The sequence below is a fragment of the Haliaeetus albicilla genome, chromosome 15 (assembly GCF_947461875.1).
Source record: "Haliaeetus albicilla chromosome 15, bHalAlb1.1, whole genome shotgun sequence".
NCBI lineage: Eukaryota > Metazoa > Chordata > Aves > Accipitriformes > Accipitridae > Haliaeetus > Haliaeetus albicilla.
In genome coordinates this window covers 31,097,544-31,116,696 of record NC_091497.1, presented here as the reverse complement: position 1 = coordinate 31,116,696, position 19,153 = coordinate 31,097,544, and the positions used below count along the sequence as shown (strand labels likewise).

Here is a 19,153-nt window from a genome sequence, read left to right as displayed (position 1 = left end):
TATAACAGCCATTACTTTTGTAACTCTTTAAACTATTTCACACTTCATTTGGAAAGCTCCCCAGTGGTAGATGGCTGGAGCAGGCTTGAGGAAAAACTGAAGGGCACAGCTCTGCAAAAAGCATTATTGGTGAAGAGCAGTTCGCATGTGTTTTTTCAGTTTTAGTAATAAACTATATTATACAAACCTGAAAGGAAGTAGAACAAAAGTTTCTATGGACTATAGCCTGAAAGCATTGAAAAGGTGTCCTTGAGTGCTGCTAGTTAGATGAGTAGTTACACACAGGATTCAGAATTTAAGGTTGCAGACATGGTGTTCTCTGTGTTGCTGATCACTCAAACTGTAAGCTATCTTTGCAGATTTTCTACGACTGTATGGCATGTTTCTCCTGACTGAAATGTTTCTATATCTGTCTTTTTATAGATATTGTTATATAGGTATTTATCTTCCCACTAGTGTGGTATTTATCTTCCCACTAGTGTGGTATTTGATGTCTGTTTGAAAAATCATAGGAGGTTGCTTTTTGGCTTTATTTCAATACAGATACATTCTCTTATTGGGTTATAACTTTCTTAATCTCGTTAATATCTGTTCAGTCTGTGTAATTAGTCAATACATTCCCATTTTCTGTGGAGAAATTACATCAAAAAAAGTCTCATCAAGATTAGTATGACCTATAAAGGTAGAAGACAATTTGTTTCTCTTTTTTGAAGAGCTGTAACCTAGGTAAGACGTTCTCGCTCCCTCCTCCAGGGACTTCTGTATTTTTATTTATAAAACAACCCTACCTCAAAGATAGGCTTAAGTCGTATAACAATAAGAATCATTATTAGGGAACCTGTAAAGTTAAATTCTTTATCATCCTTTCTGGTTGTGGATTTTGAAGCACTTTGTATATTGGTATAAAGTACAAAAAGTCTGCACACCACTGATAGCTTCGAATCTTCACATTTCCTTAATTGCTACCCAGGTAAGTAGGATAATTTGCTCCAGACTTACGGCTACTGTGGCAACTCAGAAACTGACTGGAATATTAAATTGACAGGCTGTAGCGGGTTTTATAGGCTTTACTGGATCAGAGGTTTTGTCTGAACAAAGAAATGACATGCAATATCCTGCAAACTGGCTAAAAACACAAGATAAAAAGTGGTGGTGGGTTTTTGCATTAACTTTCCTTCAGAAAAAATCTCAAGAAAATAAGGGACGCTAGGTGCATATTTTAGTTTTAGCATTAGAACTGGTAGGGCAGATGGAGTCTCTCAGGCAACAGCTCATCTGGCTCCTCTCCTGCTGTAGGCTTGAAAAGCGAGGACCAGTTCATGCCCTGACTTTCACCTACCCCACGAGAAGTTTACCATGAGCTCGCTCTTCCTTCTCCCTAATCCCAATACCCAAAGCTACACTCTTACATATCTACCTTTCCAGAGACCCAGGTGAACACTATAAAATTAGATAAACTCACTAATGCACTGGTTTGGGTTTTTTGTTTTTTTTTTTTTTTTTGTTAACTTGGACTAAAACCAAGCATGTAGTATAAGCACTAAGTAAAAGACAGCCAAAAGTTGTTCTCCCCTTTCCTCTCCCACTGGAAACTTGACATCCTCATTTTATCTTAACTTTGCCTTTATTTCAATAACATGGAAAGCAAATTGGCCTTTAAGTAAGCACTCTTTTAACCACAGTGACTCTTAAACTGCTCTTTGGAAAGCAGAGCAGAGCTTTCCCTGGTGGCAAGTGTGGTGTCACCTCTACCTCTTTCGTAAACTGATTGATTTTTGCTGTATTTCATGTGCTGTCCTTCCGAGCTCCTGGATAATGACCATGGTCAGATGTCAGAAGAGTGGCCCTCAGCTGGCCTCCTGGACTTGGAGTTTCCAGCCAAAAAGCAGAAGCAGATAAAGGAAATGATTCATGGCATAAAGGCTGGATTTGATATTGTGGTTTCTTATCCATGTGGAGACATGCAGAGGTCCATGCTTTCTTTTAAAATTGATTCCTAATTTAAAAAAAAAACAGCCAACCAACCAACCACGGTTTGAAGTCATCAAAGTACATCTGATGATATAAAAACTCTTCTGCCCTCTAGTGCTGTGAAGCAGTGGGATGTCTGAGATGCACTGATGGGTTTTTTGCGGGGGGGGAATATGTAGCCTTGCAATTCACAGTTCCAGCCATTTTTTTCACTGACAAAGGGAGGGAAGTGTAAAAGGTACTTAATAATTTTTGTCTATGGACTTGAGAGAAATATGATCTTAATATTTGAAACAGCCAAGAAAAACTACTAAAAAAATTTCTTGGAACTGATAAACTGTACAGCAGCTTGTCAAAGGCAGCTTGGGAAAAATTGTAAATGCTACTACTCAGTCAAACAAAGAAAAATCTGAAAAACCATCACTGATGGGGAACGTTGTGCCATAAGCAAGGCGGGTTGTCAAAACTTCTTTTTAAGTTGTGCTGCGAATGCAAGAGGGGCATTGCTGCTCTCTTAGCTCCTGCCTTTGAGGGTCTGGGATTCGGTGGAGAGGTGAAGGACAGTCTCATGGGCACCAGGGTAAGCTGGCAGGAAGGGAAAGGATCATATTAAATGGCTAAAGCTCACAGCTCTATCTTTACTAGTTTAATCTCATAAATTAATCCACATCCTCCTAGAATAAGTCTTCAAAGAGAAAGAGGTAATTGGATATAAATACTTTCCTTCTCAAACCTTGAATTACAGTGGTACGGTAGCGGGCAGCTTTTTGCACTTTGATCTTTTTGCATGATTTTCATTCCCCTTTTTAGCCTTCGTCTCGGGCCTCATTCTCTCATTACTTTTTCACAGCCAGCTGTGCTCTCTCTGCTTCCTAGCTCGTCCTCTAGCCACCCCCTGTGGCCCTTTCTTCTTTTAAGAGGCTCAGCCTTCGCCCCTCGTTATTCTTTGTTTTCCGCTCTTCTCCTTGGGCCTTCCCCGCCATGAAGTCGGATGAAATATTTGCGCCCACACGTGCCGATAAAACCCGCAGAGAGATGTGAGCTTGCTCTGATACCTGGAGCCAGCTGCCGCTTACCCCATTTCTAATAAACCTTGCACCCCCGTGACTCGGCTTCTGCTGAGCAGGAGCCGTGTAAACTCGTACCCGCACAATACACTGTGTAGATAAACCCCTGTGTTTTCTTCAAGTGGAACTGACATGTTTTCATCACTCTTTTGATCACCTCGAGTCTCTAATACACTCTGAACGCTGTCCTGCTTCTTTGCTGTCATGTTAGATTGATAGCTCCTTGAGACAGCAACTGCATTTTGAATTAAGTCTAGAAAACCAGGGCCTTTGTCCTGATTCAGGGAGTCGCACCTTAGGCATGACAGCAAGATAAATATGCCCAAGGAATTCCCGGTGCCTGACACACGCAAGGCTGACGAGGAAACTGAGGCTCTGGCTGAGAGCAAGGCACCTGGGTGCATCATTTTGCACAGTCCTTGGACAACTTCGGGGCAAACTGCCTAAATCCACGAGGTTCTCGCTGCCCTCGAGGTGTGGGGTGGGACTGCCAGCACCAGTGCTCTTCCCAGGAGACGACGGTCTTCCTCTGTGCTTGAGCAAGTACTTGTGGAAGTAGTTGTCTACCACGTGGAACATTTTTTTCCAAGGAAGCGATTTGATTTGAAATGGCTGAGATTGGAGATCAGCGGTCTAGAGTGAGACTTGAATAAGAAAGTGAAGGCTGTGCTAGAAGTTTCTGAAAATATTATCCTTGGTATTTGCAGCCAACTCCAAATATAGCAAGTATTTCTAGAGAGTTTACCAAAAATTCCTGAAGAGCTGAATCAAAATAAATACCAGTTTTGATATGAAGTGATTTGCTACAACAGCAGAAAACTGATGTTGCTGATGAAGGAACCCCCTTCTAGTCCTGGTTTTCTGTAGACAGAAAAAATAAGAGAGTGTTTTCTTTCATTTTAGTGTTGGCCCATATGTCTTGATAACTCCAGAGGAAACCAGAAGAAACCGGTTGCAGCAAAGTAAGTTGACTTGTCTAATATGGTAATACACTATTTCTACTTGAACAAGTTTAGGGTTTTGTGCACTTTATTGCCCTTGCAACTTTTATCCTCGTTTTTACAGTGCTTTTATATGTGCAGCTGTGACAGTAAAGTCAGTGCTATGAACATTCTCCATCATCATGTAGGCTTTTCTTAAGATTAACTTCTCATCTGACTAAACTTCATGCAGAATAAGTCTTGTTCAGGAAAAGGTTTTTGCCAATTTCAGTGCTGGAGCTGTTCAAGCTGGCTTCTACAAGACTCAGCTCGAGTTAGTTCTATCGCACTTTTACAGCATTGAATTCAGATCGGAGAACCCGACTTTGAACGCTCTCTGGGTTAGGGGGAGGAAGAAGAAAAATGTAAGAAATATTTTTGAAAATCCTCTCATGTGGAGACTAAAGCAACTAGAACCACTGCTGGTTCTTGAATCTCCGTTTAAGGATTTAGGTGGCTCTTTTAATAAAGCTGGGAAAGATCGTTTTAGATGGAAAATATCTGTGGATATAAGTTCACTTTTGCTTGGCTTTGAGTCTTGCTGGTGAAAGTAGCTAAGCAGGAACACCCTGAACCTCTACCAGAAAGATTAGGCATGTGTTAAAAAGCTTTCATTGGCAAAGTTACAGCAAGAGTCGGTCGTGAAAGAAATCCTGTATGCAGAGGTGATCAAGCACAGCAGTCCTATGTGCCGATCTGTTTATTTGTGTGAGATAAAAAAGCTGAAGGAGCGTCACTCAGCACTCCTCACGGTTTGAGCCCTCAAGTAAACAGTGCAATTAAATCCTTTCTTCTCACACCTTGTGAGTTTGGCTGGAATGCTTCACCTGGTGTGGGGTTGGGTTTCCTTTGGTTGCAAGAGAGAAAACGGACTCCTCGTGAACCAAACCATAATATTCTGGAAGGAGGAATAAAAGCAGATCATCTTAGAGCTGACTCCAATGCTGACAGCAAAGGTGCTGCTGCTCTAATAAAGATCTGTTTTCACTTTGTGCCACCAGCATCCAAGGTCTGAAGCATGCCAAGTATTTCTGCCTTGGATGCTGGCAGAAACAGGGCCTCACTGAATCCGGTCTCTACCTAAATGCTTGTTTTAAAGGTGAAATTACAAGCCAGTGTCTCTCTTGGGCCTCTTTAGAGGCTTGCCCAGGAACTGGCTTTATCTTGTTAGAGGAGACCTGGTGTTAGCATCTGATAGCCATCGCCTGCCATCAGAAAATATGGTTTTAGTAAGAGTGAACTGAGTTCCTAGAGCAACTGCAGTACTGCTGTAAAACACAGGTCCTCTTTCCATAGGCTTTGTGGGCCTTGCTACTGAAAGGAATTGTTGGGGTTTTTCCTCCGTCAGTCGATTTGGGAGAGCAGTTTAATCAACCAGCCATCCTAGAGCACAGGGCTGGTGCCCCTGGCTGTATCGACTAGACTTCCACCAGCTACGCTGGGAACTTGCCAGCCATCCCACACGTGGACCCCTGTGTTGAAGTGTCTTAATTTGAAGCTGAATCATCCATTCCTCCTGGTTTTATTTAGGGAGCATGTGGTTGGGAGGGAAAATTACTTATTCTTTATTTCCCTGCTGAGGTGTGTTACACCACAAGCATTTCCCTCCATGCAGCAATAACGTCTTAATCGTAACAACTTCTGCTTTACCTGCAGGAATAAATCCTGTGGCATTTACCTACAGGTTCCCAGGGGTTAAAAAGCAGTCTATTTGCAGTCCCTTAGCTGTTTTTTGTTTTGCTTTTGGGGTTGAGTCCTCGGGTTTGCTCACCACAGTCTAGAGTTAGGCAAAATGTTTGCCTTGTTAGCTGATCATTGCAGTGACTGCGCAACCTCCTGGGGGCTGTCTGCACCCCTTGAGAACAAGTTTGTCTGTTCCTGGATGGGTCTTCAGGGTTACATACAATTAGAGATACTGCCTGCTTTTTAGTATTGCCTCTAACTTCCATATATTTGTTTCTTTTGGTACCTGCTCAGTTGCTAAGAAAGAGCTAGATGACCTGGAGCGGTGGAAGGAAGAGCGCAGGCCAGGGCCAATTAAGCTGGTTCCACAGAGGCTGGGTAAGACACATAAATCAGCTATTATGAATTGCAAAATTTTATTTTCCAGGACATAGGACATTTTTCACTGTTTCTCACATGCTGCTTATTAAAGAGATTCAGTGTCAATAAGGGCTAACATGAGCCTACTGTACGTGCTCTGTGCTTTTTGATGGTCATGGCGATGAAGATGTTTCTGAAACAAAACAGCACAGATTGTCGCTCAAGAAATCTGCTGAGATCAGTGTAGAAAATCTGTACTAACTTCTGGATAAAACAGGTGGTTTATCCCTCCTGCTGGTGACATTATCTGTGGTTGATGTCTCTGAGGGGGTACACACTTGGCATTAGCATGCAGCCGGATGGCATGTGTCGGAGACCCTCCACTTACCCGTAAGAAAACTCTGTGTTAGGGCCAGTACATGTGCTTTCTTGACTGCTGGCTCTTGAAGAGGCAAAAGTGATCCCTGCAGCTTCAGGCATTTGCAGGCTAAATGTGCATGAGGCTCTGTATTACCAATTTTATGAACGTAACATCAGAGACAGGTAAATGAAAAACAGGATAACAAGCTACAGGAACTGAACGGAACTGCTGTGTTTGATAAAATAACCAACTTTTTTTCTAGACAGGTGAGAGAAACCGTAGGAGATCTCTTCAATTGCAACTACTATAAAACATTTAATTTAGTGCTATTTGGGAGTCAGTTTAAAAAAATATTAAAAGACCAAAAGCAAAAAAACAACCCACCCCCAATCTTGTACAGAGAATAGGACTGCAGGTTGGGCTGAAGCAAGAGGAAGGTTATTAGAAGGGCTTTTCAACTACCAGTCTTGTAGTACATTTCTTTAATGTGTTTGGCACAAAAGGTAGGAGAGCCGATGAAACTTGCTGACAAGACAAAACTTGAAAGCATCATCCCTATAGAACATGAGGAGGATACTGTGCAGCAAAAACGGGATGACCTTGAGGAACTGCACTAATAGAAATGGGACAAAATTCATTCTGACAAAGCTAATTATTATAATGATGCCTTTATTAGTTTTGTAAATCTAGAGCTGCCCTTCCTTCCCTTGGCTGTCATAGGAGAATTCGGGGTGCACAGTGCAGGCTATTGTCTCCCTTGACCTGGGAACTATGTTCTTTTTTTGCCATGCTACACAAGATAAGTTTGGGGTGGTGTACTGTGTATAAAAATAGATACCAGGTGGGAGATGGAGGAATTTGGACCGACTCCAGCCCAGATCTGGGGTTGTGGTCAAGGTGATACTGGTCCCATGTGTTTGTTTTGCCCTGCAGCCTGAGTCCCAGCAGTTTGCAGTGGTGAACCTACCTTTGCAAGTTGGTGTAATTCCCTGTATTCCCATCATCATGTGCAGTCATGTACCCAGACATGCTCTTTGTGAGTTCATACATACTAGCTGCTTCTTGCCTGTGAGCAGTTCCTAGAAGACATGCTTCTGTCCCAAGAGGACCACAAAGCTTTTTGCTGAAGAAAGGGAAATCTGAAAAACAGAAACTTGGTGTGTGGTGTCTATGCAGGATGTGTGCGGGCTGGCTGCGTGACTGGGGACGTGGTGGCAAACCCACAGTGACTGACTGTGGGGAGTCTTAACTTCTTCTCGTCCCACTGCATTTAAAAACTTTCTTGGGAAAGAAGCAAATTAAGAGGTGTGGGGAAGCAAGAAAAAGCTGAAAGAATTCAAGGATGTTATGTGAGCTCTTCAGTCACTCTCTAGCTGCCACTTAGAAAGACCCCTGGAGACTGAGACACATGCACTATGTTCTGTGCCTTTGAAATGAGGTAAGGTGCAAAGATTATTAGATCTTATCATTCCCACAGGAACAAATTTGGAACAGAAGAGAGCTCAAGCAAGGAGAAAAAAATATAAGTGGCATCTCTAATTTCACAACTGTAGGTACTCATTAAGGTAAAAAAGTTTCCTATGTTATTTTCTCAGAGTGATTTTAAGAGACTAAACATCTAGTCCAAATCACCAGAGAATTCTTAAAGTTGAAGTTTCTTAACACTCATGCTTTCCATAGGGAAGTAAGTATTCTGGATTTCAGCTGTAATATTTGACTGGCAAACTTTCAGGTACCACAGAAGGGTGAGAGCAGTGAAGGATGCAAAGTTCCACCCTCCTCCATAAGCAATGAGTGGAGCAACAAATCATGCCTGATAAATGCAGTGGCCTCTTTTTTGATCATATTATATAAAGCCAGCCATGACATACTCTGACTTCAGTGAAGCATTTGGCACATTACAGCCAAGCCAACTTGAGTGAATTAAACCTGGCTGAAAGGCTGTAGGCGGTGGCTAACAATGATCAGAAAAATACTTGTTTAGAGCCCAAGTCCAGCAGTACATGCAGAAAAGTACAGTGAACGCAAGAGTGTTAAATGTTGCCCATAAAAGGCTAGAAAGAAAGAAAGATTAAGCATCTGAAAGGTTTCAAAACTTGTTTAATAGCAATTTTATTTCCTAGACCTGGGGAGGAGACACTCTACAATGCCAGCTGTATGCTTATTGCTACTGTGAGGTTGCTGCTTGTATACTGTATGGCCAGTCTTTCATGAGAACTTAATCTGATGGAGTTATTTGTGCACATAGAAATGTTGCCACACTTTGGGAATTGATCTCCCATTCACTGAACCTCACAAAAGCACTTGAAGATTATTTACCTTCCATTGGTAAGCAGAGAAAGCTACTTTCAGTGAAGAGTGATCCATCCTGAAAGATCTAGTACAGTTGTCTTGCATTTCAGGCACCTCAGGTAGCACAGATCGGTCCAGCTGCTTCTGCAGAATTAACAGTCACATAAGTGGGGGACTTCTCAGAAAAACACTAGGTGAAAATACAGCCCTCATCCTCAGAATGGGGTGGGGGCTGCTGCTGGTTTTTGCAACAACTGAGGGAAAGAATTATTGGCTCTCCCAAAGCAAGAAAATACTTTGGAGAATAGTAGAGCAGAATAATAGAATCAAACCCTCTCCCTCCCTCCCTTAAGACCTGTTACCACTTTCTTTGTGTGGTTGGTTTTTTTTGTTTGTGGGTTATTTGTTTGTTTGTTTTAATTGAAGGCTGAACATTATGGCCAGAGCTTTAGATGTTCTCTAAAGAGAGTCTGTGCCTTTGGAAAGGGCACCTTCTGCTACCTGAATAGGAATATAAGGTCTGTGGGAAAAGGCTTTGATTTCCATTTCAGAAAGCAGATTCTTCCTCGAGGCCCAAGACATTACTTAGAAGATATTCAAATGATAGCATGCCATTAGAGCTGGCAGACTCCAAGCTCCTAAATTTGATAAAAGAGAAACTTTTTGGCAATAAAATTTCTGACTCTGTATGTGTGTGTGTGTGACAAACTGAGCGAAAGTGGGGAAAGCTGGATGTGAAAGTGAAGGCTCACCTGCAAAGCGTGACTCATTTTCTGAAAATGGAATAGTTCCTCAGTAAACTGATCATATACTGTAGGACATATTTGCGGGTAGAGTGGATGATACAGTGGATGCTCTGTAAATAACAAGCTAGTGCTTTTGACGGATGGATAAAATGATCAAAAAGGTCTCCTATCTGTTCTCTTTAATGTCAGACAGCTACCGTAATTATGAAAAATTTCCTGTATATGCATACATCCAATCTGTTATATTACTCTGTTCTGAAATGACTGGCATTTGAACTTAAAATGCTCATGCAAAATACAATTTATATGGATTTGGTTTTTTTTTTAAGGTGGAAAGGAATCAGAGACTGAAGCAAGGCAAAAACAGCAAATGATGCTCATGCAATCTAAATACCAGCAAAAGGTCAGGAAGAATAAATTTTTTGTTTGTTTATTTTAAGAACTCAAAAAAAAGCTTTTCATGAAGTGTTTCATATGGCTATAAAATGAACTCACAGTTGCTTGACAAAAGAAAGTCATGAAACCTGAAGGAAGCAGCAGAAAACTAGAAAAAAATGTTCTGCACCAAAGGAAATGGGAAATCTGGCTATAAATATGTAGCAACCCATATCACAGATCATATCTAAAATGATAACCAGTACAGGTGTAAAGCCACTTTGATGCCTCGCTGTATCTTCCAGCATGCTGCCTACACTTTGACTAATTGATCAATGTACCACCCCATCCAGTGCTTACGTAGAAATGTTGTTCCTATTATAAAAGGTATAAATGCTTGTAAGTTATCAAACTGCTGTGTGATTCCTTGCATGGATGCCCATTTATCAGTCCTAGATTTCTCAGTCTTTGTAAAGCCAATATTGGAGTAGCTGGTGCGTAGCCTGCTTTATTCAGTGCTTCATTTTAAGAAAAAATTCTGGAAACTTTCCTTAAACACACTTTAGGTTTGAAAGATGTGCAGTACAGAAGTCAAGTCAAGTTACCTTACGTGTTCTTTATACACATGCATATGTAAAATAATTTTCTATGTTTATGTCATACAGCACAAGAGAGAAGAATATGTAAAAGCAAAAAAGGCAGCTGAAGAAGCTGAAATCCTGAAAAAGAAAGCAATTCAGAGAGAAAAGGTAAACATGGTTACTGCAGAGCTGGAGCCATATAACATAAAGTCCGTGTCTTGATGCTTGATTTTGCTTAACTACATGGAAAGGCTAATTAAATTAAATGGTAGCCCTGAATTGCATCAAGGAGTGAGGAAATCCAGTTGTCCTTCTCTTTGTAGCTGACTGAAGGATGCCTGACCTGGTGTTCTTTGGGGCTTGAGCATTCCTTTGGCTCTTCAGAAACTCCAGCCTTTCAGCTGCATCCATCCTGAAGAGTTAGCAGAGAGGGAGAATGCTAGTGTTGGGATTAATGTTGTGTGTACAGGTTATATAGTTCACTTTGGCATGAGCTTTCTCTGTAAGATTGGATTGTGGCAGATGGCACAAAGACCTTATAGAAATCCATAATTGCCTGTTGTACACATGGGAAGAATACAAGAAAATCCCACCTGTCATGGTGGAAAAGGCATCCAAATCATGAAAAGGTCAGTGTAGTCTCTGCATTGTGCTGAGTGCACCCTGAAATTCAGATGCCCCTCCAGCCCCTCTTGGGGGGGGACACACCCAGAAGCATTGCTAATATGTAAGATCACTTTTTCTTCTAGTATTGGCCATATATTGGCACCGACGATATCTCACTTGCAAATCTTCATTTTTATTTTGCATTTGTTTGGTTTTTCTAGTAATTCTCACAAAGCGTCTTCTCATCCTGTGTGCTGCATAAACCTTTGAAAAAGTTCATTCATGTCTCCTTGGTGGAAACCAAGTAGTACTTGGTTGAGAATGTAATGTGGAATTTAAATGAAAAAAAGAAAAGAGGGGGAGCATGATGCTGATGTGCACAGTAGTAATGAGAGAAAGGGAGATTTTAGGTTTGCAAGTTTTGTTTCCACAACAGTAAAAATGATCTTCTGTGCAGAAGCTGAATGTTGAGAGTTAATTAAAAAATCATCACTACTGGATGGCATACAAGGGCATGCATAAACAAAATTAGTCTTAATTGCCTCTAGGTAAGGGTTAGTCTGTTCCCAGTCTTTCAGCGGTTAGCATTGCTCTTTGGGGATAAGCCCTACACAATAGCTCACAGGGGCAATAAATATTATCATGTGAAAATGTCATTAACAGTTACCAGCTCAAGTATAGCTCCAGAAGCAGTGATGATAGCAATGGTAGAAAGGGGATTAATTATACTTTATTCACCTATTAAATATATGTTGTTTGTCCGTGGGCATTGGACAAGAAAAATGTTGCAAGGCTGCTATAATTTATAGTTATACCTAGAAAACGTATTGATGTATCAGTTTTGTTTTCATGCTCTTTAATTTCCTTACCTTCGCTCCCACAGATTATAAAATCTTTATAGATGTTGTAGATAGTAAAACTGTAACTATCAGTTTCTTCTAAAGGAGAATGCAACATCATGGCGAACATCTTTGCGAAACAGACTGTTTAATTTGAATAAATAAACATGTACCCACAAAGCAAACAAACAAAACAGAGGAGCATGAAAGGGAACTCTTAATTTGAATATGTTTATTTGGGTTGTCTTCCACAATAGTGATTGAGCTGATGAACATTTCTACTTGGAAGATGTTTATATATTAAAAATTCAACTCTGTGTTTAAGAAAAGCATGCTGAAAAGCCACTAAAAGGTGTCGATTTGGCCGTCTCACCCTGCCTGCAGATGAAAGGCTCCCAAGAGCTGAGGGTGACAGGAAAGGGATCCTAAAGATCTGGTACTGTACAACCAACACTGAGCCCTGGTTACCGCAGGAAAGGAACTATTTTTTTTTAAATGATGGATTTGTAGACAGCTGCACCTACAGGGCATCAGCTGAGAGCATGTCTTCCTGAAAATTCACAAGCCGCCTCTTCTTACTTAAAGCCAGTCCTTCTTTTGCTCAAGGTTTTTATTCATTCAGTAAAAACCAAATTGTCTGAGAGTCTGAAAAGAGGTAATGGCTAGCCAGCTTTATCAGCAGGGGCCCTGAAACTTTCGCAGCTGGAGAGCTACTTTGCCAAAAAACGTGACCGGTGAAGCCCTCCGGACTGATGCGTGGTGACTAGAACGGGTGCTGGTACTCAGCTCAGTTCTTGCTTGGTTGTAAGGATGATATGCTGGAAGCCAGTGCTGCTTATGAACATAGGATCTGTTGATGTTATTGCTTTAAAGCTGGTTTTGCAGAGAAAAGCGGTATCCGCTCTCCCGTCATCTTTGTGACCAAGAGAAATTTGGGTGTCTGCCAAAGCAGTACCCAAATGTGGAGTCGGCTTTACCATCTGTACGAGTCCACCTGCCTGTGTCTGTGATTCTTTAATTAACCGTGAGGTTAGGTGCTGGAATACCAACGCTCTTGGCATCTACCCTGTGTCTCTCCAGTTCCCAGAGAGAAGAAAGGTGGATCCTTTCCCCCCATGGTGTTCCACAGGACCAGTTGGTGTGAACTGGTACGCGAGTCTCCCTGTGCAGCAGTGAATGGGATTTGGGATCCCATGCACTCCGTGTCAGGCAGCTTGTCCTGGGACTGCTTTGATTTGTTCATGGAATAACCCTGGGCTGCATGAGTTTGGATATTCTTCCAAGCTAGTGATCTCTGAGTGCTCACTGAAATAATTTTGGAGAGACTTTGTAACGACAGCAGGGGAGTCCCTATTTCTGTATTTGTCCCTAGTGCTGAGATGTGTCTGTGATCTGCAGAAAGTGTGGGAGTACATGGGAAGTAACATTACTATTATTTGATCATTAGTAGCGGGCACCTGCAGTTGCGTATCTTGTGTGCAGCCCTTCACATCACAGATTTTGAACGGACCGAACCATAACTTCCTTTGTATCTTTTTGGGTGAAAGGACTGTCAAAGTTCCCAAGAAAATGAACAAATGGCTGATATTGGACTTCTTGTTTTTTTAAGCTTTCTGCATTTGTGCTGTACACAAAATAGCATAACTTCAGTGCACTGGATATTTCTGTTTCCTGTCATTCACTCTCTGTTCTTGGTACCCTGCCTTTAGCCTTTCCTTGGATATTCTAAATCTTGACTAAATATTAAAAAATTCAAAAGATTTGAAGTGAAAAGGCTCAGTCTAATTCTACTGCATGCAACTTGCTTTTGCTCTTACATTACATAGTAACAGTCCTGCCATCTTTAGAAACCATCCTATTTAGAATAAGCTGTAATTCCATTTTATTCTTTATCAAATCATGTGCTCTTTAATTTGACTGTGTTAATCAGCATGAACAGCCTTTTTCGGGGTTTTGTTAAAACCAGGCACTTTACAGACCTTCTGCTAATGCTTTTCAACATGTTTACCTTCAATATCACAGCTGTTCCACTCCTGGCTTTGTTTCTGAAAACCGTGCCAAATGTGGAGTGCTTTGGCAATGTCTATTGATAGATCGTCATTAGTTAGAGAATGTCCCAGTCCCGTTGCCTGTCATTTGTACGCGTCCTAAGCAGGGGTCCCAGGGTAAACCTCCAGAGTAGAAGATAGTCACACCAGTTATAAGTAAATAATTTCAATATGCTGGATTTTTCTTCAGGCACCATTCTGGTGGTGGAATAGCTGTAGGATATTTCCTTCTTTTTTATCTAGCGGGAGATAGGGGTGATATTGAAAGACTGTATTTATCGAAGTTAGTATCACTGTGTTGTTCTAGCTAGGAGTTAGACCACAGCAGCTCTGGTGAGCTTTGGATTTGAACTTTCAGGAGCCTTGCAATATGTTGGTGGATCCCAAGTCAAATGCTTTTTCAGAGGTGAAGGCTTCAGCTTGCTGTGTTGAGCAGTGGTGGAGAAAAGCCTGGGAGCTATTACTGGTGTCTTGAGGGTATCAACATCACCTTTGACAGTAATAGATGCCGTCAGATTTCCTTTCTTTCTCTTTCCTTTCTTTCCCTGTAAATTTTTAAGTTGCACAGATGGGTGGGAGTCTTTTGCCTAAAAAATCATCTGCTGCTGGGTGGAGGGTTTAGGAGCAAACAAGATAACCCTTGAACACTATCAAAATTTAGCTATACCGTGGGTTAATATTCCTTACTTTAGTTGGAATTTAACTAAATTAATTGCATCAGTGCTTCATACATTGTACCACTGTCTCAGCATGTCCAATGACTGAGCAATGGGACATCTTATTCAGAGGTTCATCTTCTTCTTTTGTTTATTTTCCCATTGCCTTTTTCCAAATAACAACTTCTAAGTCATTTGCCTTCCAACAGTTTATATCGTTACACAACATAGTGGCTCTTTTCCTATCTGCAGACATCTGACAGAATTTTTTTTCTCAATCCAATACATGCCGAGGAGGAATTTGCACTTGTTTTGCAAATCTCTTCCAGACAGTCATTCTTTATCCAATTAAAAAATACCCACCCTGAAATCACTGAAGGCAAAATAATTGAGTAACTGCCAGTAGAACTGTAATTTCTCTGAAATGATATCGATTGCAGGACAGGAAGAAAATGATGGGGGTGGGGGTTACAGCCCTGTTCTTAACACCACTTTCCCCCTTACACCCACACCCACACCTGTCCCATTCTACCTGGCCTTGCAGAATACCTCCAGCCAGGTACAGTGTCCTCTCCCTGATTTGGGGCTCTGACCAAAGGGGCCATTCCCACCTACAGCTCCCATCTCATCTCTGCAAGGTGTTGTCTGAAATTGCCAGGGCACTTCGTTTAGAGAGATGTCTGGTTGCTGGGCTACCAAACGATTAGGTTTTTTTTTCATTTTGAGGGTGGGCGATGAGCAGAGTGACACTCCGAGGTTGCAGTTTTCTCAACATGCTAGTCATCATGAACTTTGGGTGGGAGCTCTTATTGGAGCATCCTCCCACCAACTGCAGCGTGGGAGCTTGTGCTTAGAATATAGAAGGGCTGAAATCCCGCTTTGGCACCCCTGATTTGTGCTTTTAATACACCGAACTGCCTTTTGTCTGCTCCTCCCACTGGACCTACCTACAGCCTGCATGTGAAAAAAAAATTTTGGCAGGCCTCTTTTTGACTGGAATTTGGCTTGAGCTACATATTGCTGTTGCAGCAAGTTCTCTAGTTTCTGCTTTGTTTTAACATTTTATTCCACTTGAATTTGGGGTGTGGGGCAGCTTAGACGACCCTTCCACTGGAAATTATGTGCAATTTTATATTAAAGGACTTAATCACTTGTGTGGTATCCAGATTTCCAGAGGATTTTTGTGTGTCAAGGATTTGGTTGACTCTTGCACTGGGAATGATAACTGAGCCAGAATAATGCTGGTTAAGTACAAATGTCTCCCACTTTCATCCATCTTAGCATGTATTCAACTGGCCAGTACCTAATGCTCCTGAAGGCCACAGGTCTATGTGCAGAGCTACATGTACTCGTATCACGGTGCTTTCAGCACTACAAGACTCTCATCTGCTTTGGTACAGTGGTTCGTGTCCTCTCCTTCTTACTAGGACCAATGTTGCACCAGTTACATCGAGAGATGGCCCCAAAAGTGCTGGGTCATGAGAACCGGGATGGCTCACGAGGCCATTTGTGAGGATAGATGGGTCTGCCAAGAGCACAGTGCGTTTTTTTTATTTCAGACTGGTCTCTTGACTAGGAGCTGTTTGGTCCTAAATTTTTAAATTTGAGAATGGGTCACTTCCGTACCCAGCTGCTGCTATAGTTGTTTTAAAAAACAGAATATTGAAATAACTAAATTGAAATAATCAGTGTTTGTTTCTGGCTTACTGGAAATCTCAAGTACGTTTTCCTGTTTTTAATGTTGTAGGCAGAGAGACTTGAAGCTAAAAAAAGGCAACAAGAAATGCAAAGAAGAGACATGTTCCTTGAAGATCAATATTAGTAAGTAAAATTTGAAACTTATTACCTAAAATTCCTCATCTGCTTGTCCTTCTGGTTTTGGTTTGGGTTTTTTGGTATTTTTATTTGTTTGCTTTTGTCTGGTTTGGGGCTCACAAAGGGTTTGCCTTCTGTTGCTTTTTTTTCACTTTTTGACTTGAAACTTTTAACTTCAGGGCAAGAGGCAATGGGCACAAACTGAAACACTGGATGTTCATCCTGAACATCAGGAAACACTTTTTTACTGCGAGGGTGACTGAGCATGGGCACAGATTGCCCAGGGAGGTTGTGGAGTCTCCATCCTTGGAGATATTCAAAAGTTCTGGGCAACTGGCTCTAGGTGGCCCTGCCTGAGCAGGGGGTTGGACAAGATGACAAGATGACTCCAGAGGTCCCTTCCAACCTCAACCACTCTGTGATTCTGTGAAATATTCCAAGCCTCCTCCACACCTTATTCTGTGAGAAATTTGGTTCAGTAGATTTCTCTTAGCTTCTCAAAACATACACTTTGAAATGAAAACTGTGAATTACAGAACGACTTTGTGTTTTCCTTCTGTGAGTGAATCAATATGTGATCATTCAATCCAAGACTAATTATCAAAACAGGATCTAAATTACATCTCCACCCATTTATTTTAGTGACTAGTAAAGAAGTATAACCCACACGGAAATAATGAGGACTTCCTATATTTAGCATAGTCCTACAGCTTAAATGCAGAGATCTGCTGTGAAGACCTGTTTCCCAAGAATACCTCCTTAATGTGAGATTTAGATATGGCTTAACTCCTGACATAATTAATTCCATTGGCAGTGAAGTTCCTGCCTGGCCAGTTCACTCTACCCTATTTATTTATTTTTAACTGATCCAGACCAATTCTATCACATAATTAACACACAATGCTGTTTAGTCACCTTTACCTTTTTTATCTTTGGCTCCCCAAATTACTCACCTGTGTTCTTAGCATGATTGATTGTTCTTTCCTCCTCTGTGACCTTTAAAGAAGTCACTTTTGTCCCATGATAGTAGCTCCAGTTCCTTCGTCATTTGCCCAGACTCTGTTCTCTAATGTATAGACATTTTAGTGCTTTCTCACTGATCTCAGCCTTTCTTGTCTTTTTCCTTCTATATCTTTCCATTTGGCTTTAGGTACAGCTCTTTCCTTAAATGCATTGCCAACATTTGTCTCTAGATACTGATATTTTGCCTGCTGTTTGTCATTGTTTGTGCCGGTGTGGATTTCCCCCATACACCTTGATTCCTCAGGATTTCTGAAGACCCTGCACAGCTTTAGATCTCTGCCTGTTTCTGTCAGACTAGACACATTCACGCTCTTTGACCGTAGCTCAACAACAACCTCATCAGATCTTTTCAGCCCAGGGTCCTCAGTTATGGGACTTACTTGCTTTTTCCTGAGGGGATTGTCAGGGTTCTTCCCATTTAATCTGATTTTTTGTCTGAAGGCTTATTCAATTATAGTGAATAAGAGACATATCTCTTCCTTTCCCTCACCTTCCCTGTCTGTACCTTTTTTTGCTTAGAGTGAAATTAATTCTGCTGACCGGCACTTTTTTTCCATTAAAAGTAAGCTTTGTTCCGTCAAAAGCAGGCCCAAACCCTCTGAAACACCTTCACGTGGGCAGTCGGTTGGTGCCCAGGTGGTGGAGGAGGTCAGGCTGCCTGGGCACTGGGAAGGAGACTGGCTGGCAGCCCTTCTCTCCACTGGTTTAGGAAAGCCTTGTGAGCATTCAGCTGGTGGCATCTTAGGAAACCAGACTGGCTGATGCAACTGAAGGTAAGGATGGACTGTCGAGCTCCATTGCTTGAGGTTATGGTCAACTATCAGAAAATTATTTGTGTGTACTATGTATTGAACGTGCACCAGGAGGACCCTGTAGATAATGCACCTGGAGGAAGTGAGCTGAAAACCCTCCTGCAGTGAATGCAGTTTTGGTTAAGCAAAAACCTCCCATGCTGTACAGAGTGACATTAGTGCCTTCTCTGCTCTGAAGGAATCCTCTGGTGGGCAGAGGAAGAGAAGTCTTTACCGCTGGATGCTGTTGAGGTTGCATTGCTAAGATATGTTGGCATTATGGAGCACAACATCCAGGAGTAATGGAAAGAGACCGTGCGACTTCTCGGATCTTGTAAAGTAACTCCACTGAAGTATTGCCAGTTATTAGAGACATGTTCGCAGAAAAGTGCTTGGTATTTAAAGATGTGCTTTTGCCTACTATGCAAAAATGAGTGACTCATTACTTCCATCATCTGAGACCCTATGTCTAGAGGCGAAGAGAACAAATACGAGGTTGTGCCCCTCTCCTCGCTGTCTCTGCTCAAGTATTTTGATCTCCTTCCCTGCTTGCTGGGAGAGGGGGGGAGGAAGGCCATGTGCTGCATATAAAGCAATGACCTCTGCAAAGTCATGGCCTGTGGAGCCATTTCAAAAGATAGGCTGCCTTGTTAGTCTGTCCTCTGTAAGCATCTGTAGCTGCAACATCACAATTTTCCTGAGGAGATCAATGCCTACCAGCAGTCTCATTAGCTGGGAAACCTTTTAAAATTGATCACCACCTCTAGCTGTATCAGCCTCCACGGGGTACAGCCCAATCAGTACTTCTCCTGTATGAAGTGCTGCTTCTATTTGATAAGGAAAGGCACTTAAGATTCTCATGTCATTAACATACTCTGACAATAAAGTATGACGCTGCCCAGAAGTTCGTTGTTCTGATTAAATTCCCGTCACTATTAAAACCAAAAACTTCTCACTGA

General features: G+C 41.7%; 1 protein-coding gene across 3 annotated transcripts in view; it reads left to right on the top strand.

Annotated features, from left to right (window-relative positions):
- EPSTI1 (epithelial stromal interaction 1) overlaps positions 1-19,153 on the top strand; it is a 48,551-nt gene that overhangs the window by 7,182 nt on the left and 22,216 nt on the right. For 2 of the 3 annotated variants that reach the window (XM_069802648.1, XM_009918101.2), the window contains exons 2-6: positions 3,942-4,000; positions 5,996-6,079; positions 9,790-9,863; positions 10,501-10,584; positions 16,313-16,386. In XM_069802648.1, coding sequence (XP_069658749.1) covers positions 3,942-4,000; positions 5,996-6,079; positions 9,790-9,863; positions 10,501-10,584; positions 16,313-16,386 — 375 coding nt within the window. The remainder of the gene's footprint in view (positions 1-3,941; positions 4,001-5,995; positions 6,080-9,789; positions 9,864-10,500; positions 10,585-16,312; positions 16,387-19,153) is intronic. The other variant, XM_009918116.2, reaches the window with a different exon arrangement.